The sequence below is a fragment of the Hyperolius riggenbachi genome, chromosome 4, assembly GCF_040937935.1.
Source record: "Hyperolius riggenbachi isolate aHypRig1 chromosome 4, aHypRig1.pri, whole genome shotgun sequence".
NCBI lineage: Eukaryota > Metazoa > Chordata > Amphibia > Anura > Hyperoliidae > Hyperolius > Hyperolius riggenbachi.
In genome coordinates this window covers 276,009,351-276,034,897 of record NC_090649.1, presented here as the reverse complement: position 1 = coordinate 276,034,897, position 25,547 = coordinate 276,009,351, and the positions used below count along the sequence as shown (strand labels likewise).

Here is a 25,547-nt window from a genome sequence, read left to right as displayed (position 1 = left end):
ATCTTGTACCGCCTGTAAGTAACCTAAGCCAATTAACTTGCTCCATTCAAAATCCACAGTTTTAATCTCAGCCTGCCCGGGTCTGTTCGATTTTTAATTGGTTTAATAGTGGTATCATGGTCTGTGCGGCCAGTCCGGTATTATTGCTATTACCTTGACTTTCTCTGTTTGAATTCTGCAAAGAGTCTTTATAATTAACGGTATCGGGGGGTAAACATAGCCCAGAGCAAAGTTCCAGCGACATGTCAGAGCATCCCATTGCTCTGCCTGCTGTGTCCTGCATCTCGTGAAGTACCTGGGGCACTTGTGATTCTGTGGGCTTGCCATTATGCCCACCTCTGGGATGTGAACTGCTTTTAAAGATTAAAAACTGTTTGTTGAGCCCATTGCATAAGTGTCACCTCTCTCAGCAAGGTCACACTCCTTGTTCCCCCCTGGTTCTGGATATATGCAACTGCCGAGGCATTGTCCATTCTCACAATGACATGTAAACCCCTCATTTCCTTCGAAAAAATGTGTGAGTCCCCGAAATGCCGCTCTCAGTTCTAAGACCTTTACTGTGAAGCTTCTGACCTGAAACTTCCAACAGCCCTACCTATAGTTGTCTTACATCCAAGCCCCCCAGCCTGTCATGCTGGCATCCGATACTAATATTGCTGACTGCGACACTGTTAGCAGAAGGTACGTCCTTAGATTTTTCTTCTCCAACCACCTGGCTAACGCTCATTTGAGTGGTTATCTGCATCACTTGAGAATAATAGCTTCAGGAACTCACTTGAAACATTCTCGAGTGCCACATTGCCCACCTGACCATAGGAATGTTCGAGGCTAAAGTTCCCATTAGCCTTAGATATTCCTTGGCCATCCAATATTGTTCTTCAAGGCAGTGAAGCACTCTGGAAATTATTGCATTTTCCTTTGTATTGAACTGTGCTCCAAGGTAGACTAGCGTCTGTGTTGGCTGTAATTGACTCTTTTCCCAGTTCACAATCCATCCAAAATCTTCCAAATTTCTGCTCTGTTTCTGTTTGTGTAAATTTAGCATTTCTACACTGTCTGCAATCAGTAGTATGTCATCCAAGTAATGGTGTACCTTTAATCCTAAACGTCTGAAGTATGCGATAATAGTTACCAAAACCTTTGTAAACGTCCATGGGGCCGTTGAATTTCTAAAGGGTAAGCTTGTGAATTCGTAATGGTTGTGTCCTATCGCGAATCTGAGGTATTTACTGAAGAGCTTGTGTATAAGAATGTGCCGGTAGGAGTCGGAGAGCTCCACCGATATTAACCAATCTTGGGGTTGAATCACCCTTGCCATCGTATACATCGATTCCATTTTGAAACTGAGATTTTCTATATGTTTGTTCAGACATCTCAGGCCCAGGACTGGTCTCAGGTCTCCCGATTTTTTGTGATGAAGAACAGGGAGTAAATGCCTCTGAATTTTTCCACTTCCGATACCTGTACCATGACATTCTTGGTTAACAAGTCCTGTACATACGATGTTAGTATTTGTAATTTTTCTCTGTCGTGAGGGATCTTCGTTGCCACAAATACGTTTTCCGAAGACTGGAACACAAATTTCCATGTGTGACCCCATCTTATCATGTCTAAGACCCATCTGTCTGTTATATACCTCACCCACACCTCCAGGAACAACTGTAAACGGGCTCCCACAGCAGGGGTGTGGGCTGGCGAGTCCTCAGAAAGACTTTTGCGTTTCATTGCTGATCTGCCTCTGTAACGAAAATGACCTTCTATCTGATGTTCCCTGTTGTCTTTTCCCCCTTCTCTCCTGAGGTATCAGACCACTTTTACCACCAGTGACCCTGGAAATAGCTGTATCCATGACTTCTCCGAATAAAGGTGGCCATACACTCGTTCGATTAGCAGCAGATCGATCATCAGATAGATTTCTTATCTATTTGATGTGTTTAGGAACATTTTTTACTAGGATTAGAATTCGAATAGATTTCAGTTTGAAATCTATTGAAAATCGATCTGATGGCATTTTTTTTTTTTTTTCGCCATTAGGTTTCCATTAGGGACAATGCAAAATGATAAGCAATCTCAACAGATCGACCTAGATTTTCCACTGTGCCAAATGTTTCCCATCAAATGAAATCTTGCACCATGTAACCTTGGAGTTACTGTCCGTTGACCAATGTCTCAACCACATAGCCCCTTTTACCTGTAACAGTGTGTAACATACGCCACATCGATAACGGCTTTACCACGCCACATCGATAACGGCTTCACCTATGAAATCTGTTGCCAATCTGAACTTTTCTAGTGCAGCAATGAGAATATCTTTATTGTATTCTTCCCTTAGACCAGTCTCAATATTATCTGTCCATGACTCTAGAGCCTTAGCTACGGATGTTAGCGCAACGCCAGGTTTGTAAGCTGAACCCATAGTGGACTAAGCTCTCTTTAACCACCTTAGCGGTATGGACGAGCTCAGCTCGTCCATTACCGCCAGAGGGTGCCGCTCAGGCCCTGCTGGGCCGATTTTGATCAAATAAAGAGCAGCACACGCAGCCGGCACTTTGCCAGCCGCGTGTGCTGCCCGATCGCCGCCGCTCTGCGGCGATCCGCCGCGAGCAGCGGCGAAAGAGGGTCCCCCCAGCCGCCTGAGCCCTGCGCAGCCGGAACAAATAGTTCCGGCCAGCGCTAAGGGCTGGATCGGAGGCGGCAGTCCATGACGTCACTCCGCTCGTCGCTATGGCGACGATCTAAGCAAAACAAGGAAGGCCGCTCATTGCGGCCTTCCTTGTTTATTCTGGGCGCCGGAGGCGATCAGAAGAACGCCTCCGGAGCGCCATCTAGTGGGCTTTCATGCAGCCAACTTTCAGTTGGCTGCATGAAATAGTTTTTTTTTTATTTAAAAAAAACCCTCATGCAGCTGCCCTGGCGATCTTAATAGAACGCCAGGGTGGTTAAGTCAATATCCATATTTCTTTCTAATGCATCCTTAACCCATTGAAGCTCCAGGACGTTAAAATAAGTCTCTACACTCTCTTCCCTACAAAATCCTAACACTTGTTATCTCTGAACTGATAAAAATGCTACACAGCTGTAACAGAATGAAAGAAAAGCACTCTCCTTCCCCTAGGGAATTCAATGGCAAGCCTAATGAATTAACAAGTGGAAAAATAAACATTTAGGAGCAGACAAATGTAACTATTAGGTAGTGTATACAATGTGTTACTAATACATTGTCAAAACAAAAGAACTGTTTTAATAAACAGGAGATATAGACAAATAAAATGTGAGTGTTTAATGTACAATAGGACTGTTTACATTAAAGCTATAATGTATGAAAGTGAATAAACTATCTATTTTTTTTTTCACTTTTTCCCTATTTTCATTTTAAAATGCATAGAAAATAAGGTACCTACTGAAAACAACTATCAGCCACAAAAAGCCTAATTTGTCCTGGTCAAAACAATATATAGATCATTTAGTGGTAATAGTTATTGATAAAGTTATTGCCAAAGTAATCAGAACTGAGCTGAATTGTGAAAATGACCAGGGACGCGAAGTGTTTAAAAGATACAGAATCCTCTAGTGGAAGCATTGCATGTCTGGCCAATGTGACTATAGATGCATCCACTATAGGTGGTGACTCCAATTTTGCAGGAAGTTCTCCTTCCAAAGGGTACAATGTAGAGAATCTACTTGCAAGTTGTGGCTTTCTATCCAGTCTTGACCACTCATCTTTTCAAACTTTTCCCGGAGATTGCGATTTTGGTATGCAATGCACTGCATAGCAAAATTGCGGCAAAAATCGCTCTGCAGCACGATTGTGTTTAAGTAAAAACGAATTGCGGTAGTGGAAATTACCTACCGTGATTCCTATGTTATTAGGCAAACCCTAGCGATTTAAAAATCACTAGTGGTTTGCAATTTTGTGATTCAGCATCGTAATCGCCGCTAATCGAAAAGGGCCCTTCAGGAATTCCTGAACAGCTTGTTTAACAATAGTCTGAATGTCAGGCAATAACTCTTCTTCATAAATAGGTAATGAATATAAGCAATTTGCGCACACAAGTTTGTCAGGTAATGCATAGTCTCCACAAGCCCAGCAGGTATTTTTGTCAGGGGGGTCAATATGTTTAGTCTTGCTGGTTGATATGGACCCAGAGCATGAATCATCTGCATTATTCTAGGATTGGTCTTTGCTCTCTCTAGAAGTAGAGGAGCTGCAGAGACAAAGCAAAGCAATTACTTTTGCTATATTGATGCACTCTTTAAAAAAAACAAAAAAAAAACCAAATACTTAAACATGTGTGACATAATCACGCCCTTATCCATCCGATAAATGCTGGCTATATTCTAGGGCTCTTGACTCCGTGTCTCAGCAACTAACAGCTGCAGAGAAACCATGGAGCATAAATGTGTGCAGGCAAAAGTAAATCACCTCCAGGCAAAACCAACATTTGCAAAACAAACTGACCTTCCAGCCAATATAAGCAAGTTTCCACAGACAGCAGCATTGCAAAATAATGATAGAAACATGCCTGAAAGGAAGCAGGCATAAAAACAAGCCAAACATGCACAAAGCATTATGCATGTCACTTTACCTGTTTCCAGTAGCAGCAGAGAGCAAGCGACAGAGCAGCAGAACATCCTCCCAACTAAAATCCAGCTTGGAAGAGAAAATCTCCATCATGTTGCACTTCCTGGAGGGCAGCCCTGCATCACTTCCTGCCTGTAGAACTCAGGCAGAAAGCTGAAACTGCAAGTCATAGTGCAGAGAGAAACATCTCCCTGCCTGCACAGCCATCAGAGCCCAGGTAAAACAAATGTTTGGAAGCAAATAATTGCATGTGGAGACAGAGCTCACACTAACCCCCCCAGCACAGGGGTCCCCCACAAGCACGCTACATTAGGTATTCTGGGGGGCTTCACAGCAGGAGAGGCTGAACCTGCCTGGACTGCTGCAAGAAGGCAGCTAGATAAGGGCAAAAAAGAAAAAATATTCCCATGAAAGAGACAGACCTGTAGTGTGGACAGGAAATAAAAAAGTGAGGAGGAAGGGGAGAGTCTTTAATTTATAGCTAACAGACCTGTATGTTGGGGGCGGGACTACCCATTTGTATGCTGCCATGAATACTGCAGGAAATATAAATATATGTATATATATATATATATATACATATGTATGTATATATATATATATATATATATATATATATATATATATATATATACATATATATATACATATGTGTATATATATATACATATATACATGTATATATATATATATATATATATATACATATATGTGAAAATAACTACAGAGTTGATAACTTAACCACTTCGGTACCAGCAGCCTCTGCCCCCTTAAGGACCAGAGGCTGCTGGTACACTAAAACGCCACTTCCCGACGAATCACTGCAAAAATCCGCCGCTCCCGCTGTTCTGTCCCCGCCGCAGGCCCTTCTCTCTGCTGTCTCTATGACAGCAGAGCGCTGTGCGTGGTCAGGAGCCGCTTTCATTGGCTCTTGACCCTGTCAATCAATGTAAGCCAATGGGAATGGCTTACAGTGATGATAGGGCCAGGAGCCAATGAAAATGGCCGGATCTGGTTAAAGAGTAACTGTCGGACATAAAATCAAAAATCAATTCTTTATTTTTATCTGGCAAACAAGTAATAAGGATGCTAACCAGGCAATCCAAATGTTAAAATTACTATTACTTTTTTTGTTGATAAATAATCATTCCCCAGTTTACCTGACTCTTATTTGGTACACAGAAAATTTGGTACACAAAAGAGAAGTTGCAGGACATGCTGGGTTGTCTTTTTTGGCTTCTCTACTTCCCCTCAGACTTAACTAATGCAACCTGATTGGCTGACGCCTCTTTCCCTCCTGTTTTTCCCTCCCACACCTCTGTTCCTCTCTGATTGGCCAAAATTTCTCAGGCTGAAACAATGCATTTTCTATAGCGAAGGGTGGGCAAATCAGGCAGAGGAGACTAAGGGCGGATATTACATCAGGACTGGCTTCAAAGTAGCCACAGTACAGGGAGTGCAGAATTATTAGGCAAATAAGTATTTTGACCACATCATCCTCTTTATGCATGTTGTCTTACTCCAAGCTGTATAGGCTCGAAAGCCTACTACCAATTAAGCATATTAGGTGATGTGCATATCTGTAATGAGAAGGGGTGTGGTCTAATGACATCAACACCCTATATCAGGTGTGCATAATTATTAGGCAACTTCCTTTCCTTTGGCAAAATGGGTCAAAAGAAGGACTTGACAGGCTCAGAAAAGTAAAAAATAGTGAGATATCTTGCAGAGGGATGCAGCAATCTTAAAATTGCAAAGCTTCTGAAGCGTGATAATCGAACAATCAAGCGTTTCATTCAAAATAGTCAACAGGGTCGCAAGAAGCATGTGGAAAAACCAAGGCGCAAAATAACTGCCCGTGCACTGAGAAAAGTCAAGCGTGCAGCTGCCAAGATGCCACCAGTTTGGCCATATTTCAGAACTGCAACATCACTGGAGTGCCCAAAAGCACAAGGTGTGCAATACTCAGAAACATGGCCAAGGTAAGAAAGGCTGAAAAACGACCACCACTGAACAAGGCACACAAGCTGAAACGTCAAGACTGGGCCAAGAAATATCTCAAGACTGATTTATCTAAGGTTTTATGGACTGATGAAATGAGAGTGAGTCTTGATGGGCCAGATGGATGGGCCCGTGGCTGGATTGGTAAAGGGCAGAGAGCTCCAGTCTGACTCAGACGCCAGCAAGGTGGAGGTGGAGTACTGGTTTGGGCTGGTATAATCAAAGATGAGCTTGTGGGGCCTTTTCGGGTTGAGGATGGAGTCAAGCTCAACTCCCAGTCCTATGGCCAGTTTCTGGAAGACACCTTCTTCAAGCAGTGGTACAGGAAGAAGTCTGCATTCTTCAAGAAAAACATGATTTTCATGCAGGACAATGCTCCATCACACGCGTCCAAGTACTCCACAACGTGGCTGGCAAGAAAGGATATAAAAGAAGAAAAACTAATGACATGGCCTCCTTGTTCACCAGATCTGAACCCCATTGAGAACCTGTGGTCCATCATAAAATGTGAGATTTACAAGGAGGGAAAACAGTACACCTCTCTGAACAGTGTCTGGTAGGCTGTGGTTGCTGCTGCACGCAATGTTGATGGTGAACAGATCAAAACACTGACAGAATCCATGGATGGCAGGCTTTTGAGTGTCCTTGCAAAGAAATGTGGCTATATCGGTCACTGATTTGTTTTTATTTTGTTTTTGAATGTCAGAAATGTATATTTGTGAATGTTGAGATGTTATATTGGTTTCACTGGTAAAAATAAATAATTGAAATGGGTATATATTTGTTTTTTTGTTAAGTTGCCTAATAATTATGCACAGTAATAGTCACCTGCACACACACAGATATCCCCCTAAAATAGCTAAAACTAAAACAAACTAAAAACTACTTTCAAAAATATTCAGCTTTGATATTAATGAGTTTTTTGGGGTTCATTGAGAACATGGTTGTTCAATAATAAAATTATTCCTCAAAAATACAACTTGCCTAATAATTCTGCACTCCTGTAAATATGGAAACTGTCTAGAATAGGATTCTCTACTTTCCCTTTATAAAATTCACAGGAATCATAACGTGGACAGTGCAATACATATGTTATGTAAGTAGAGCAAGTATTTATCTACTTATATATTTGCTCTTTTTTCCTGAGATAGTATGGCTGACAGCTCCTCTTTAAGGACAGGAATGATAAGACAACACTCTCCTGTTAATAAGGCAAGCTTCTTTAGTGAATTAACACTTAAAATACTGATTGATGTGTGGTGATACGTTTCCACCTGCCTTATTATCACTAGTATGATTTTAGTGAATTGTGGCCATTGTCTTTTTCAACCTACAGCCACCCTCCTCCTCTCCTTGCCCTCTGTTGGGGTATCTCATCTCTCTGACCTTGAGAGAGACCTGGCACACTGTATCTCTAAGCAACACCAATGACCAGTAATGGACTTCTTCTCCCCTCCATTGATATGTACCTGCCCCTCAGCTGTATCAGCAGTAGCTGAGCCATGCGTCCGTTTAGCAGTTGTTCCCCCAGGTGCGATCGTTATGGGCGACTCAGATTGTGCATCCATGTGTACACACCTTTAGAGAGAAACACCAGATCTATGAGACAGCAAGAAGCAAAGTTCAATTATTATCTATAATACATAAATACATACTTATTTCCTTTCAGTAAATTGAAAGTATGGCCAAATATTGGACAACAAAATTCATTATCTTTTTGGAAATTCACAAGACAAATTGCACATACGCCACTTAAAGACAGACAATTCAGGATACAGCTACTGTCCCTACAGCCAAAGCTGGGTCATCCACAAGGCAAACCTTGGCAGTTGCCCATAGTCTGGAGAAAGTCTAGGGTCCTGGTTGATACTATCCCCTCCAAATCTTACTAAAACAGCCAGGTGTTGCCTTCGTGATTGTAACACCCTCCTTGTAATTGCTTTATATTTTATGGATATTGTCTTAATAGTCACTGTTACATTTGTTTTTTTCCCCACCATTGTGTTACACACCTGTGTTTGTTTCTTACTACAGTGCCATTTTTATAAAGGGAATTTTATGATTATGAAAGCATGAAAAAATCAACACTGACACGTCATCAGCCCTTTTCAAAAATATACCCCCATAATGGGTGTTTTCTTTATAAACAACAGATGTGTAGGGAACAGCAAGCATCAATAGTCCCCCTTGCATGCACCACAAGAGCGAGTGCCATTATACATAAACATAATACGTTGTTTGGTCCCAGCTGTGTCTTAAAGCATCTAACTTCCCCACTGGTGCCTCTACATCCTCTGTCTGTTGTCCTGAACTTCATTCAAACGCTTTAGCTTCGCCAAGAAATTGTTAACATAGTTTCACCTTTACTAAGACATTTCTGCATGACTGTGCCTTTGGCTTAACTTTAAAGGACCCAGGCCTGGATGCACAATAGTAGAATTCATTGTTTTAATAAGGAACTGGCACAAACACTTCAGCTAACAAATAAGGTAAATCTTTCCTCTCATTAAACTAATTAAGCTGATGTGCTTCCTGAGACGTGGCACTTAGTTAGAAGGCTCCACGCATCTTTCAAAATGTTCTAGAACGTAGATTCACAGCATGCAGTACAGGAACCGCCGTGTTTACTTATGTTGGGCTTGAACTTGTAGTAAGTTTTTCATTTCAAAAAAATAGTAAATCATATACAAATTTGAGTGTTGTAAATGATGTAAAATTATAAGGGAACATTTGAAAAACATTCATACAAAATTATGGAGTATTAATTATACAATAGTCCGTACAGAGCTCACTCCTCAACAGTCCTAGTATATATTAGAGTTAGATAGTTCCACTGTCTCTTCAGCAACAGCAATCCAATTTTTTAATAGTAAATACTCTCACCAACGTTTAGTGGCTGATTGAGTTACAGATTAGCAGAACACACTTCGCAGATGAGTATCCCTCCAGCAATATCCCTTCTTCCTATATATCACTCGGAAAGAAAACAGATGGAAAAAACATAGCGTAATCCGGTTTAGGGTACGTTCCCTTCACCAACACCTCCTTGTGCAGAATTTCTGTTTGACCACAAACAATAGGTAAGATGCAGGATCACCAGATGAAATGGTCAGCATAAAACGCTTGGTTTTTAATTGGTTCGCATCATCCAGGCTTTTCTTTAGATAACCCTCAAAGGAAACAGGGGACATACAACATAGCGTAATCCAGTATCGATATTGCATATCGCTTGCTCCAAAGTACAAAAGTTTGTACACCCCTATGAGAAATATGAGAAAATGTGCACACCTTCCGTGCACCCCACTGGCAGTAGTGAGTAATCCCTTCTACAGAACTCCCCAGCACCAAATAGTAAAAGTGCAGGCTCATCGCAATGTTTTGCTGACCACAACAAGACCAGCATACAGCACTTTAGTATAGCAACCAGCTCCACGCTCTTCCGCTGTCAACAGTTTCTAAAAAAACTAACAGATGGCTTCCATAGCATAATACTGCATTTATTAGCTTCAATAAACTTTAAGAAGTGCACTCACATTTGTTAAAAATAATTGCGCATATAAAATAAAATCAGGACGTCCTCACCGCCGCTCAGCTAGTGTCTCCAGGTCTGCCGCCTTAAGCTCCGCCCAACTAGTTCCAAAACTACGAAAGCTGGCAGTTGTGTCCTGGACTGGCAGACAGGCTAACAGGACAGACAGGCTGGCAGTACAGGGACAGGTTATGGGCTGGACTAGCAGACAGGCAGGACAGGCTAACTGGACAGACATGCTGGTGGTACAGGTACAGGTTGTAGGCTGGATTGACCGATAGGCAGGACAGGCTAACAGGACAGTCAGGCTGGTAATACAGGGACAGGTTATGGGCTGGGCTGGCAGACAAGCTGGATAGGCTAACTGGACAGACATGCTGGTGGTACAGGTACAGGTTGTAGGCTGGACTGACCGATAGGCAGGACAGGCTAACAGGACAGTCAGGCGGGCAGTACAGTGACAGGTTATGGGCTAGACTGGCAGTCAGACAGGACAGGCTGTCAGTACAGGGACAGGTTATGGACTGGAGTAGCAGAAGGGTAGGGCAGGGCAACAGGATTAACTGGCTGTGAGCACAGGGACAGGTTACAGGCAGGACTAACTGACAGGAAGGACAGGGACAGATTGCATACTGGGATGGCAGGCAGGTAATAGAGCATAATAAGATTGACATGCTGGTAGGGAAACTGAAGCAGGTCAAGGTAGCTGGGAGACAGGAACAGTGTGCCAAAATTAAGTCATACACCACACATGCAAAGAGTGTGGCCAATGGGAAAATAGTGTGGACAGCATCCATGCCATCCCAGAAGTCACCAGGGATCATTGAGGGGATAGGAACACACTGGATCCCCATGAATCCCAGTGAATATAACAACAAAACCCTTTATAGGTGCATTGCATTGAGTAATGGAGAAACACCAGAGTTTTTAGGAGCTGACGAAGTCTATGTATTTACTGAGCTCCCTAGAATTGGGGTGTCTGAAATATTAAGAAAACCATATGGCTACCTGTCAGTGGAGTAGCTAGGTGCGGATAATTTACCTCCCCCCCCCCCCCCAAGAAAAAGTGAAGCGTGCAGCGGCAAAAAAAAATGTGTGTGGACATGACATCACATGGGTGGGGGTCACTTATTGTAACCGTAACAGTAAGGCAGTGGGCTAATATAGGTAGCCAGAATAGTTGCCCCCAGCATAGGTTAGATAGGTAGGTGCCCCCAGTATAGGTTAGTTAGGTAGGTGCCTCCAATATAGGTAGCCAGTATAGTTGCCACCAGTATAGGCTAGCTAGGTAGGTAGGTGCCCCCAATACAAGTTAGATAGGTAGCTGCCCCCCAGTATAGGTTAGATAGGTAGCTTCCCCCAGTATAGGTTAGATTGATAGGTGCCTCCAGTGTAGGTTAGATAGGTAGCTGCCCCTAGTATAGGTTAGATAGGTAGGTTCCCCCCAGTATAGGTTAGGTAGGTGACCCCCAGCAAAGGTTAGATATGTAGGTGCACCCCAGCAAAGGTTAGATAGGTAGCTGCCCCCCAGTATAGATTAGAGCGGTAGGTGCCCCCCAGTATAAGTTAGATAGCTAGCTGCCCCCCAGTATAGGTTAGATAGGTAGCTGCCCCCCAGTATAGGTTAAATAGGTAGCTGCCCCCCAGTATAGGTTAGATAGGTAGCTGCCCCCCAGTATAGGTTAGATTAGGTAGGTGCCCCCCATTATAGGTTAGATAGGTAGCTGCCCCCAGTATAGGTTAGATAGGTAGCTGCTCCCCAGTATGGGTTAGATAGGTAGCTGCTCCCTAGTATAGGTTAGATAGGTAGCTGCCCCCCAGTATAGGTTAGATTAGGTAGCTGCCCCCCAGTATAGGTTAGATAGGTAGCTGCTCCCCAGTATAGGTTAGATAGGTAGCTGCCCCCCAGTATTAGGTAGCTGCCCCCCCCTAATGGAGGGGAGAGCTGCAGCCGCGGTGAGGGGAGCCCGACCTCTCCCAGGGCTGCCCTCCATGCTCCCCCCTCCCGACTGCAGAGAGCAATGCGCAGGGAACCCTGTACTAAACTACTCACCTACCTGGTTCCAATTGCCGCTCACTAGCCGCCAGTCTCCTCTCTGCACAGATGCTGATATACATGCTGCTTCCGGCTAAACAGGAAGCAGCATGTGTATCAGTGTATGCAGAGAGGAGACTGGCGGCTAGTGAGCGGCGATTGGAACCAGGTAGGTGAGTAGTTTAGTACAGGCTTTCCTGCGCATTGCTCTCTGCAATCGGGAGGGGGGAGCACGGAGGGCAGCCCTGGGAGAGGTCGGGCGGCCCTCCCCGCAGCTGCGGCTCTCCACTCCATTACAGCGCACCCCCTCTAGGGCGGCTGGGGTCACCCCACCTGGTGCAGGTCGCACCCCCCGCACCCCCGTCACGACGCTAGTGCTACCTGTGCATCTTTTGTTTGCCAGTGCTGTAGCAAGTATACATGCTCCTCCACAGCCACTCTGCTATTTTATGTAGTGACAGGGGGGGTGGGGGGCAGATTCTGGCCACACTGCTTAAAGGGATACTGTAGGGACGTCAGGGGAAAATGAGTTGAAGTTACCCAGGGCTTCTAATGGTCCCCCACAGACATCCTTTGCCCGCACAGCCACTCCCCAATGCTCCGGCCCCGCCTCTGGTTCACTTCTGGAATTTCAGACTTTAAAGTTTGAAAACCACTGCGCCTGCTTTGCCGTGTCTTCACTCCCACTGATGGCACCAAGAGCGTACTGCGCAGGCCCAGTTATGGTCTGAGCCTGTGCCATGCACTCCTGGTGACATCAGGGGAAGCGAGGACACGGGCAACGCAGGCGCAGTGGTTTTCGGACTTTAAAGTCTGAAATTCCAGAAGTGAACTGGAGGCGGGGCCGGAGCATCGGTGAGTGGCTGCACGGGTACAGGATGCCTGCGGGGGACCATTAGAAGCCCCGGGTAACTACAACTCATTTTCCCCTGACCCCCCCTACAGTATCCCTTTAAGCTAAATACCCACCTAAAGGTGGATCAAGGAACCCTACAGCGATGCCTCCCGATAAACAGGGTTCCACGATCCACCTTGCTGCCCTCAGGGTCACACGACGAACATGAACGAGAGTTCAAATAATCATGGCGCTTTGCGCGGGAGACATCAGGGATCTTAAAGATCCAATTTGCCATGATGTTTGTTTTAGCCGTGCTTCGCAAAGCATCGTTTGCCTAGTCGCGTGCCTGTACCCTTGTCCGGAGATCACAGAAATGATTGCTCGTAACTCAAACAATGTCGTCAGAAAAAAAATGCCATTAAAATCACATAGTGGGTACAGGCCTTTACTAAGGGTAGTGGTTAGGTGGGGAAACAGATACAGATACGCAGATACTGGTTGCGTTCCTTACTAAGGTAGACTAGTTTTAAACTGGTCGCACTTCTTACGGAGAGGATGGGGATTTTTAAACTAGCTGCACTACTTACTAAGGGGGAGGTTGTGGAACATAGGTAGGGGCCCCATGGTTGGTTGTTACACCCCTGGTGAGTTGAACTCTGCTGTCAGCCTCAGCTTCCTGGAAGAGTTTGCATAAGGGTGGTTTGTCTCTTCCTGTTATTGGTAGGAAAAACTGTAAAAACATCATAAAGATTATGAAGGTTCTTCATAACCACTTAAGTATCAGCAGTTCCTGCCCCCTTAAGGACCAGAGACTGCAGGTACCAGAAGCGGTGAAACACCAACGAATGTGAATACCAACGAATCGCCACACATACCAGCCACAACCGCCGTCCATGCCAGACGCCGGGAACCTCATTACTTTCTGACCCTGTCTATCAACGTAAGCCAATGGGAGTTGCTTACTTTGATAGACAGTGTCAGGTGCCAATGAAATCAGCTCCTGACCTGCTCACAGGACTCTGCCGTTATAGAGACGGCAGGGCAAGTGAGCTGTGGCTGGGATATAGCGGCGCAATTGCCGAGAGCAGCGGTGAGTTGAAATCTATGCCCTGCCAAATCAGCATCAAAACGGCATAGATTTCAACCAGTGACGTCCTTAAGTAGTTAAATTCTAAACAACATTTTCTGAGATGTCCTCCATTACATTAATAGTGTGTTCTGCAATGACATTTGATAGGTTATTTTTTCCTTTGTGACCGATGATGTGTAACATTGTGTGAATTCTGTGAAGGAACACAGCAAGTCATTATAACTATAACCTGCTCTGTCAGCTTTGATAAATTTCCCATTATGTGGGAGTGGTGTAACCAGTAGGGTATCTAATTATCTCGTACCTAGACATTTTCCATGACTCTAGTATGGTCTCTCTCACACACTCTCTTATTTATTAACAATTGATAACAGTTGTGCCAATGAAACTCAGTTCCCTATCTGCTCTGGTAATACATCAACCAAGAGAGATCTCATCAAAATGGAAAAAAATAGGCTGTTATAATAGTGGAACCTGTTTTGAAGGTAGACCTGCTTCACATCTGTTTTGTTTCTGGAAACTGTTACAATAATATTCTGCAATGTGTGTTACGAGAAGGAAAACTGAACTTTGTATCTGCGTGAAATGAGTTTGCAACAGCATCTGAACATTGGCATGGACACCACGAACTGCCTCCTGTCTGAGGAGAGCATTACATTCTCTGGTAATGGCATTAGACTCATTAGGCAGACCTGGGATGATTGTATACAGTCTGTGGCATATAGAAATCACATGTGGCATAGGTAGTTTTTTTTGTTTTGTTTTTTTTTCTAGAGAAATCTATCCAGCTGCATGGCTAATCAGGATCACAAATGGCCGTACTCTGGATCAACTATATCCAAGGTGGTCATACACTTAGCCATAAAAACAAATGCTCAGACAGCTGATAACACAGCAAGCAGAAACTCCTAATACATAAACACACATAAGTGAAGCCAAAGAGGTGGTAGTCTGATCTGTCGCAGTCATAGAATTTTAGATGATTGCCACCTGGCTCAACTAATCTAAGAAGTAGATATCTGTAGGCCTGCCTGACCCTCCTCCTCAGGTCCTCAGGACTGTGCTTTGCCTATACAACTACTACGGACTATCTTCAGGTTCCTACTGGCCCTCACAGTTGTCATGCATGTACCCCCAAAAGAAATCTGATAAGAGTTTGAAGATTTCTGCTTCTCTTCATGCAGAGCGCGGCCGTGCTACTGCACTCTGTACCTACAGTGCAGGCATAGTTGTATGGGTGACTCGCAGCCATGCTCGTGCATGAAATGGAATGTGGTTGCGATCTTCAGGAGGGTCCCAGGCAGCGGCGGTAAAGGGCTAGGAGGACATAGGAGGCCTCAAGAGGCTTCCCTCTACCTAGGTAAGGTAGGCAGAGGTTAGCCTCAGGTTTACTTTAAGTTAGGTTAGGCTAACACACAGAGATATATGAAGGCCTTTCTGGCCACAGCAGGCAGACTGACTGACCAGGCAGATTTTTATTGGATCAATTAACTGTTATAACAGTGCAGATAGTTTGCTGAAGAAAAATCTGACGGTTCATAGTGTCAATTTTAAAGTTTGTATTGAAGCACAACCCTCCTGGTCCATATCACCACAGAGGAGGCTGTGCACCTACAGTAGACACCATGGGGCTGATTTACAAAGCTTTACTGTTGCGTTATCTCACCTTACTTGCTAACTCACAATTTAGCTCTCCTTAAATATCTTATGATTTATTTCTCCTTATTTAACTTTACTCATGATTTATCTCTCCTTAAAGAGACACTGAAGTCTCCTATAAATCGTGTTTTTATTGTAAAAATGTGTTTAACATTACTGTCCTTATGTCCTACCTAAACCGCCGCATCCCCGCCGCTGTGCACTAATTAAATCCCCCCTAACTTGCCCTCTCTCTCCCCCGCAAAATCCACGACTTTCTTGGTTGTGGATTTTGCTGCCCTCTACTCTTCCGTGTGAGGCAGAGCTATGAGCTGCAGCCCTGCCTCTACACGCGTCTGTCAGTGGCGGATGTCCGCCTCTCCCCCGCCCCTCTCATTGAAGGAAGACTGAGAGAGGCGGCGATCCGGGCTGACAGACGCGCTGAGAGGCAGAGCTGTGGCTCATAGCTCTGCCTCTCACAGAAGCGCTGCCCGGATTGCCCCCCGGCGAGTTAGGGGGGGTTTAGTTAGCGTACAGGGATGCGGCGGTTTAGGTAGGACAGTGTCGTTAAACAGATTTTTACAGTAAAAACTGTATTTTTACGAGACTTCAGAGTCTCTTTAACTGACTTATGGCAACTCATGATTTTTCTCTCATTATCTGTTTATCTCATGAATTATCTCTCCTTTATTTGTTTATCTCATGCATTAGCTCTCCTTAAAGTTAAGGTGAAAATATGTAAAGCTTTGTGAATCTACCCTACATTATTAATAAAAGGGAGTCAAGCTGACAAACATGTACATACACAAATACAGCTAACATGGCTTATTGCATTTGTCCAAATGCTAAAAAGGACAATTGGGAATGGGACACTGATTTATGTATTTTTGTTACCCAATATTATTATTATTATTTAGTATTTATATAGCGCTGACATATTACGCAGCGCTGTACAGTGTATATATATATCTTGTCACTAACTGTCCCTCAAAGGAGCTCACAATCTAATCCCTACCATTGCCATATGTCTATATTATGTAGTGTAAGTACTGTAGTCTAGGGCCAATTTTTTAGGGGGAGCCAATTAACTTATCCGTATGTTTTTGGAATGTGGAAGGAAACCGGAGTGCCCGGAGGAAACCCATGCAGACACGGAGAGAACATACAAACTCTTTGCAGATAGTGCCCTGGCTGGGATTCGAACCAGGGACCCAGCGCTGCAAGGCGAGAGAGCTAACCACTACGCCACCGTGCTGCCCAATAAAATCAATATGTCAACAAAAGAATCCAGTTGATTGCAGGGCCGGTTCTAGACTTTTTACTGCCTGAGGCAAACTTGTGAGGATGCGCCCCCCCCCCCCCCTTGAATTGGAATGATCAAACAGCACCCGACAATTGGCTCCGCACGTTATAGCTGTCCCGCAAAAAAACACCCTCATTATAGGTAGGTAGCCAGATATAGGTGCCCCCAGTATTGGTAGCTAGGTACAGTTGCCCCCAGTATAGGTTAGCCAGGTACAGTTGCCCCAAGTATAGGTTGGCCAGGCACTTTCTGGCCTGGTGCTGACCCCAAACTTTTGCCGCCTGAGGAAGTTGCCTCACTTGGCATAATGGGCAGATCGGGCCTGGTAGATTGTCCGCAAAAAACAATAAAAACATGCGTAAGCTTCAGGAAAAGATTAATTGACAAGTGAGCAGTGGCGTACCTAGGGCATTTGGCTCCCAATGCTGGGTATTAAAAGACACCCCCCCCCTAAAAAAATGGGCGTGGCCACAACCGTTGGCGTGCTTCGCGGCAAAAAATGGGTGTGTTCAGGACCCGATGAGGGCGGAGCTAACTGTAATTTAAAGTATTCGCTAGTATAGTTGCCCCAGTATAGCTAGTATAGTTGCGCCCAGTATAGCTAGTACAGTTTCCCCCAGTATACCTGCCCCCAATGAAACTAGTTGCCCCCAATGAAGTTAGTATAGTTGCCCCCAGTATAGCTAGTTTAGTTGCCCCCAGTATAGTTAGTTTAGTTGCCCCCAGTATAGCTAGTATAGTTGCCCCCAGTATAGCTAGTATAGTTGCCCCCAGTATAGCTAGTATAGCTGCCCCCAGTATAGCTAGTATAGCTGCCCCCAGTATAGCTAGTATAGCTGCCCCCAGTATAGCTAGTTTAGCTGCCCCCAGTATAGCTAGTATAGCTGCCCCCAGTATAGCTAGTATAGCTGTCCCCAGTATAGCTAGTATAGCTGCCCCCAGTATAGCTAGTATAGCTGCCCCCAGTATAGCTAGTATAGCTGCCCCCAGTATAGCTAGTATAGTTGCCCCCAGTATAGTTGCCCCCAGTGAAGCTAGTATAGTTACCCCAGTAAAGCTAATAAAGTTGCCCTAGTATAGCTAGTACAGCTGCCCCCAGTATAGCTGCCCCCAGTATAGCTAGTATAGCTGCCCCCAGTATAGCTAGTATAGCTGACCCCAGTATAGCTAGTTTAGTTGCCCCCAGTATAGCTAGTTTAGTTGCCCCCAGTATACCTAGTACAGTTGCCCCCAGTATGGATGCCCCAGGAGGGGGGAAGCAGCGCTAGAAGGAGGGGCAGTGGGGGCAGCAGTGGGGAGGGGGGAAATATCCCCCCCTCCCTCACCTGGGACCCCTCCTTCTGCCTCTCTCCCCCTCCGTAGATTACCGGCGGCAAGTGCAGGGGCGGCGAGGAGGCATGCGGAGAATTACTCACCACTTCCGCATTCCAAGCACCGGCAGCGTCATGTCGTCACAGATCTCCGCCTTCAATGCATTGTCCCCCCTCCCCATCGCTGCCCCCACTGCCCCTCCTTCTAGCGCTGCTTCCCCCTCCTGCTCTGCTGCTGTGGGGGGTCGGGGCGACACCCCCCTAGCTGTCTGTCACCCGGTGCGCCACGCCCCCCTGTGCCCTACAGTAGGAACGCCACTGCAAGTGAGTAAAGTATTAAAGTAAGGTGAGAAAAAAGGAAGATGAGTAACACATTTACAGGAGGAGTGACACAGATGTGTCAGAAGATTATGTGGTATGTTAATCAGAATGGTAACTAACTATGACCTTTTCACACTTCACTAGGAATTGCAGCACTTCACATTGGAAACTTTAAATCATTTATGAAGCTTTAAAGAGTCAGTTTTAGGTTTCCAGTACTACAGACATTGTACAGAGAGGTACATCATCCAATGCACCTGTTTCACTAATGACAACACGGGGGAGCCATCAGTCATACTACATTATATTAAACAGTGGGATGCGAAAGTTTGGGCAACCTGGTTAATAGACATGATTTTCCTCTATAAATCATTGGTTGTTACAATAAAAAAATGTCATTTAAATATATCATATAGGAGACAAACACAGTAATGTTTGAGAAGTGAAATGAAGTTTATTGGATTTACAGAAAGTGTGCAATAATTGTTTAAAGAGAATCTGTATTGTTAAAATCGCACAAAAGTAAACATACCAGTGCGTTAGGGGACATCTCCTATTACCCTCTGTCACAATTTCGCCGCTCCCCGCCGCATTAAAAGTGGTTAAAAACAGTTTTAAAAAGTTTGTTTATAAACAAACAAAATGGCCACCAAAACAGGAAGTAGATTGATGTACAGTATGTCCACACATAGAAAATACATCCATACACAAGCAGGCTGTATACAGCCATCCTTTTGAATCTCAAGAGATCATTTGTGTGTTTCTTTCCCCCTGCAGCTATCTTCCACTGAAGTGTCAGGCTATTTCTTCCTGCAGAGTGCAGACAGCTGTGCCTGTATGTAATTCCTCAGTATGTGAAAGCCCAGCCAGCTCAGAGGAGGATTTATCCAGCTTGTAAAAGATAATAGAACAGAGAGAAGCTGCACTAATCTAAATCTCACACAGGCAGTGTGCAGAGAGGGGCCTGGATGGGGGAGTTCATAGCAGAACCACAACACTGAAGAACTTGGCAGCCTTCCAGACACAGGCCTGACAAGTCTGACAAGAGAGAGATAAGTTGATTTATTACAGAGATGGTGATAGTAGAACATGCTGCAGTAAGCCAGAACACATTAGAATAGCTTTTGGAACTTGTAGGATGATAAAAAACAGGATGCAATTTTTGTTACGGAGTCTCTTTAAATAAAATTAGGCAGATGCATAAATGTGGACACTGTTGTCATTTTATTGATTCCAAAACCTTTAGAACTAATTGTTGGAACTCAAATTAGCTCCTAAGCTCAGTGACCCCTGACCTACATACACAGGTGAATACAATTATGAGAGTTTATTTTCTCTCCCTTTTAATTTTCTCTGAAGAGTAGCAACACGGTGGGGTCTCAAAACAACTCTCAAATGACCTGAAGAAAAAAATTGTTCACCATCATGGTTTAGGGGAATGCAGAAAGCTGTCTCAGAGATTTCAGCTGTCTGTTTCCGCAGTTAGGAACATGTTGAGGAAATGGAAGACCACAGGCTCAGTTCAAGTTAAAGAGGAGCTGTTAGGTATAGGGTCTCAGAGAAAAAAAACACATATATCAGTAGCTAAATATTGGCTGTACTTACATTACATATGCATTTCACTGTCCACGTTTGGATTTCACAGAATTTTTATATAGTATTTGCAGAGAATGATGCTCCTGACAGCTCATGGCAGGTGCCATGTTTGTCTGTCTTGTATGAAGCCAATTGTGATGTCATATCCTCCCTTTCCTTGCTTCCTGATGATTTGACTCACAAAAAAGATCAGGATCAAAGATCCTAATGGTTCATGATCCAGACAACACTACTGTGCAGTGTATATTTATTAGCCATGTGGCTGGGAACAATAGCGACTCACGCAGTATACTCTAACCGAACATGTGCCCTGTGAACAGCACATTGATTTTTCAGTGCTGTGAGTTTAGGCTGCTGTTACAAGCTGCTGTAACATGAGCCTGTAACTTCCCACTGTGAAAGCAGCCTTAGGGCGGGATAGCGAAATGAAGGGGAGGACCAAGGGAGTGCACTGGGGAGAAGAAGCAGCCCCAGAATGCTTTGCAGTATCTGTTATGCATCCTGCCGGCCTCCTTAGGAGCTTGGGAATACAGAGCCTTGCTGTCCAGCAAACATCAAAGTAAGAGAGATTTTTAACTTCAGTATTGCCTTTTTGGCTTCCTTCTAAACTGTTTAACACAGGAGAATAGAGGTTTAAATTAGCTTTTGCAGCCTGACAGTTACTCTTTAAGGCTCGAAGTGCAAAGGAACAAGTACAATGTTCTGGAATGGCCATCTCAGTCCCAAGACCTGAATATAATTGAAAATCTGTGGTGTGAGTTAAAGACTGCTGTCCATACTCGGAAGCCATCAAACCTAATTGAACTAAAGATGTTTTGTAAAGAGGAATGGTCCAAAATACCTTCAACCAGAATCCAGACTCTCATTTGAACCTACAGGAAGCGTTGAGAGGCTGTAATTGTGTGTGTCCCCTATATGATATACTAGCTGATGGGCCAGCGTTGCCTGGGTATGTATTTGGCTGGTGTTGGCTCCGCCCAATTTTTATAACCCTAACACACATTTACTCAATTACTCAATGACCTAGTTTGTGAGCTTTACAGTCTTTAGCATCAATAATTTGCATTGAAATGAAACAAATCTTATTGGCTGTGGCTCCACCCCCTTTTCTGAATTTGAACCTCAGTGACCCAATTACCAACTGTACCAGGTTTGAGACTTGTGCCATTAACAGTGCAAGAATGGCAGCAATTAAATATTCCCCTTGAAAATCAATAGGTGAATTTTAATTGGCTTTTGTAGGCTCCACCCACTTTTCTGAATATTAATCCATGTCAACCAGTGACCAATTGTGCAAAGTTTGAGAACCCTGCGATTAACAGTGCAAGAATGGCTGCAGTTTACAATTTCCCAGTGAAATTTGTATTTGTCACCGCCCATTTTTGGCTATGGGGATAAAAAGTATCCTATATGTTATTCCAGGTAATGTACTATGTGTGTGCCGAATTTCATTCAAATCCATTCAGCCATTGTTGCGTGATTGAGTAACAAACATCTAAACTTTCGCATTTATAATATTAGTGAGATTTAACTGACATTTTTTATCAAAACAACCAACGATTTATACAGGAAAATCATGACGATTAACAAGGTTGCCCAAACTTTCCCATCCCACTGTATAGGTAGCCATACACTGGTCGATTTGCCATCAGTTTCGACCAACAGATAGATCCCTCTCTGATTGAATCTGATCAGAGAGGGATCGTATGGCTACCTTTACTGCAAACAGATTGTGAACCGATTTCAGCCTGAAACCGTTCACAGTCTGTTGTGGTGGTGGTGGTGCTGCCGCCGCTCCCCCCGCCCGCTTGCCCGCATACATTACCTGCTCCTCCGGCGCGACTCCAGTCCCCAGGTCACCGCTGCTCCGTCTCCGCTCTAGTCTCCGGCCCTGGCATGCTTTACTTCTTCCTGCCCGGCAGGAAGTTTAAACAGTAGAGCGCCCTCTATTGTTTAAACTTCCTGCCGGGCAGGAGGAACTGAAGCATGGCAGAGACCAGCGCGGACATGGAGCAGCGGTGACCGGGGGTAGTAGCGCCGGCGGAGCAGGTAATGTATTGCCGCTCTATTGCGTCGGTCGTCGGTCACTCGAACGCCGCTATCGACGAGCTCCCTACCCGCGGGCGATCGACGGTAATTTTCCGCACGGCGCGATCGAGGGGATCGGACGAAATGGATCGAAATTCGGCGTGTAGCGCGAACGATTGGCAGCAGATTCGATCCCAGTGATCGAATCTGCTGTCGAAACGGCGGCAAATCGGGCCAGTGTATGGCCAGCTTATCTGTTTATATCATGTGATGCAGAGGACCAATGGCAGGTGAAGGAGGCCCCTAACTCAACATTGTATAGGATGACCTTAGGTCACCTTGAAGTTGGAGAAGCTATTGTTTAATGCTAGTATAGGCTGCTTCTTCATAGGAGAAGGATTGTAAATGGGCTAATAAACTACCTCTCAAAACAGAATATTGAACAACATCAGTAATGCCAATTTAAAATGAATAGATATATGAATGGTGAAGCTATTTTTCCAAAATATGAAGTTGCAAATATTACTTCACATCTTTTTAAATGAGAAATAATATTGAGTCACCTTAAACATTTCACACTTTGCAGGCTTATGAATACATATAAACAAGCAAATTGCATTAGCAGTTTGTTCACACTATGCACACTATGCAATTCCCAGTGATAAGAAACTTCCAGTACCACTACTATTAGAGCCAAAACACCACACATGATAATGTGTCTCAAAAGGGCTGATAGCTACAGCTAAAAACCACAAGAAAAGATGCCCTATTCAGAGACATTGGCAATGATAAATAGTAAATTGTCACATCCCAGTATGATGCAAACATATGTCATTTTTATTGAGGACTTATCCAACACAAGGTACATTAAAAACAATTAAAACCGCCTTCTGAATCCAAATGTAAACGAAATCCCTACAGCAGCAGGACAATAAAGTGACAAAATTTGTGTTTACAAATAAATAATAGCTGCTAATCTTTATGCAAAACGTTGCATATATTGCACACCCTTTTTGCAAATGAAAAAGTATCAAAAAGTGGGTCAAAAATGTACTGTCAAAATGATTTTGAGTATTTTCTTGCTTGGTGGTGGTTAAACGAAGAAAACGTTAGTTTCATAGTTGTCAATAAAATGCCTTTTAATGGGATTGTTACTGGGCATTACAAGCGTTCCAAGAAAGGAAAGTGATGCAATCATGCATAAGAGGTCTGATGGTATTAAACATGTCATCTGTATACATATGAAGCAGTCTGTACCAGCCAACATTAAATACATTATGTAAAAACCTAGTTTTACTAACAACACTGCTGTCAAATTGTATGTTTCTATTGATTTTTGTTTGTAAAGAAATGTTTTTCTCCTAATCTTTAGAGTGGGAAGACGACCAATAATGTGGATCACAAGCTCATGCCAGTTTTTATTTGGAGTTGCTGTGGCATTTACCTTCGACTATTACAGCTTTGTCATTGTTCGTTTTTTCCTGGCTACGGTGTGTTTATGTTTTATTATATGTTACAGTATATCAAGCTCTACAAGTATAAAACTAGGTAAATGAAGCATAGAAATGACAGACAATATGTCATATTATATAGAAAAACATTGTCAAATAACTTGTCTTTGAAGTTTAAAGGGAACCTGAAGTGAGAGGAATTCAGAGGCTGCCATCTTCATTCTCTACTAAACAATGCCAGTTGTCTAGCGTCTGTGCTCTAATATTTTAGGCTTATGCTGGATACACACGTTGAGATTTCCCGTTCGATTCCCGGGATCGAAACGATTATTTCCAACATGCTCGATTCGGATTTTCATTTTTGCCGTCGATTTGGCATACTTAACATGCAAATGGACGGCAGAAACGATCGAAATCCAAATCGAGCATGTTGGAAATAATCGATTTGATCCATTCGATCCCGGGAATCGAACGGGAAATCTCAACGTGTGTATCCAGCATCAGTCAACACTTGTGACAGATCTCCAACAAGCAGCTGGAGCATTTAGTGCAATATCTGCTCCAGTAGTCCTTTGCATTTATGTTCGGAGTCCAGATACGTTTGCATTTCCACCATAGGCTTCAATGAGAAACGCACCCGCTTGTCCAGGGAAACATGTAAGTTGGAGTTTTGCATCCTGCTAACTGCAATGGATCCAGTAGATCAGTTGAAAAATTACTTGTGTGAACGGATCCTATAAATTATGTAGGATCCATTGACATGCTGTAAAATGGGCAAAGAATACGCTTTTTTTTTTACTTAAAGGACCTCTGTTGCGAAAGTCTTAAAATGTAAAATATATGTAAACATATACAATTAAGAAGTACGTTTCTTCCAGAGTAAAATGAGCCATAAATTACTTTTCTCCTATGTTGCTGTCACTTACAGTAGGTAGTAAAAATCTGACAGAACCGACAGGTTTTGGATTAGCCCATCTAATCATGGGGGGTTCACAGGGATTTCTTTATTTTCAAAATGCAGTGCATGGCAGTTGCTCTGTACAACTGCCAAAAAAGTGTACGGTGGGCAGGGTGGCTGGCCAGCATCTTTGTATAAATCTTTTTCAGGGAGTGTATTTATAAAGGATAAAGGTCATGCAGAGAATCCCCTATGGAGAGATGGACTAGCCCAAAATCTGTCAGTAATGTCAGATTTCTACTACTTACTGTAAGTGACAGCAACATGGGAGAGAAATAATTTTAAGATTTTCGCGAAAGTTCCTCTTTAACCATTTCAGCCTGCAGGGATTTTTCACTTTATGCAACAGAGCAATTTTCACCTCCCATTCATTCGCCAATAACTTTATCACTACTTATCACAATGAATTGATCTATATCTTGTTTTTTCCTCCACTAATTAGGCTTTCTTTGGGTGGTACATTTTGCTAAGAATTATTTATTCTAGTTGCATTTTCACAGGAACATTAAGAAAAATATGGAAAAAACTCAATATTTCTCAGTTTTCAGCCATTATAGCTTTAAAATGACACATGCTACTATAATTAAAACATATGTATTTTATTTGCCCATTTGTCTCGGTTATTACACCATTTAAATTTTGTCCCTATCACTAGAGATGTCACTAACCTGTGGATTTGCGAACTTGCGAAAAAGTTCGCGAACGGCGAACATCGCGAACCTCAATAGACTTCAATGGGCAGGCGAACTTCAAAAACTACAAACACTGTTTCTGACCACAAAAGTGATGGAAAAGATGTTTCAAGGGGTCTAACAGCTGTAGGGGGGCATGGCGGAGTGGGATACGCGCCAAAAGTCCCAGGGAAAA

The 25,547-nt window shown here is 43.6% G+C and overlaps 1 protein-coding gene across 1 annotated transcript in view; it reads left to right on the top strand.

The window, feature by feature from the left end:
- SLC22A16 (solute carrier family 22 member 16) overlaps nt 1-25,547 on the top strand; it is an 87,868-nt gene that overhangs the window by 14,780 nt on the left and 47,541 nt on the right. The window contains exon 2 of the mRNA XM_068231296.1: nt 23,644-23,761. Within this exon, the coding sequence (XP_068087397.1) occupies nt 23,644-23,761 (118 nt within the window). The remainder of the gene's footprint in view (nt 1-23,643; nt 23,762-25,547) is intronic.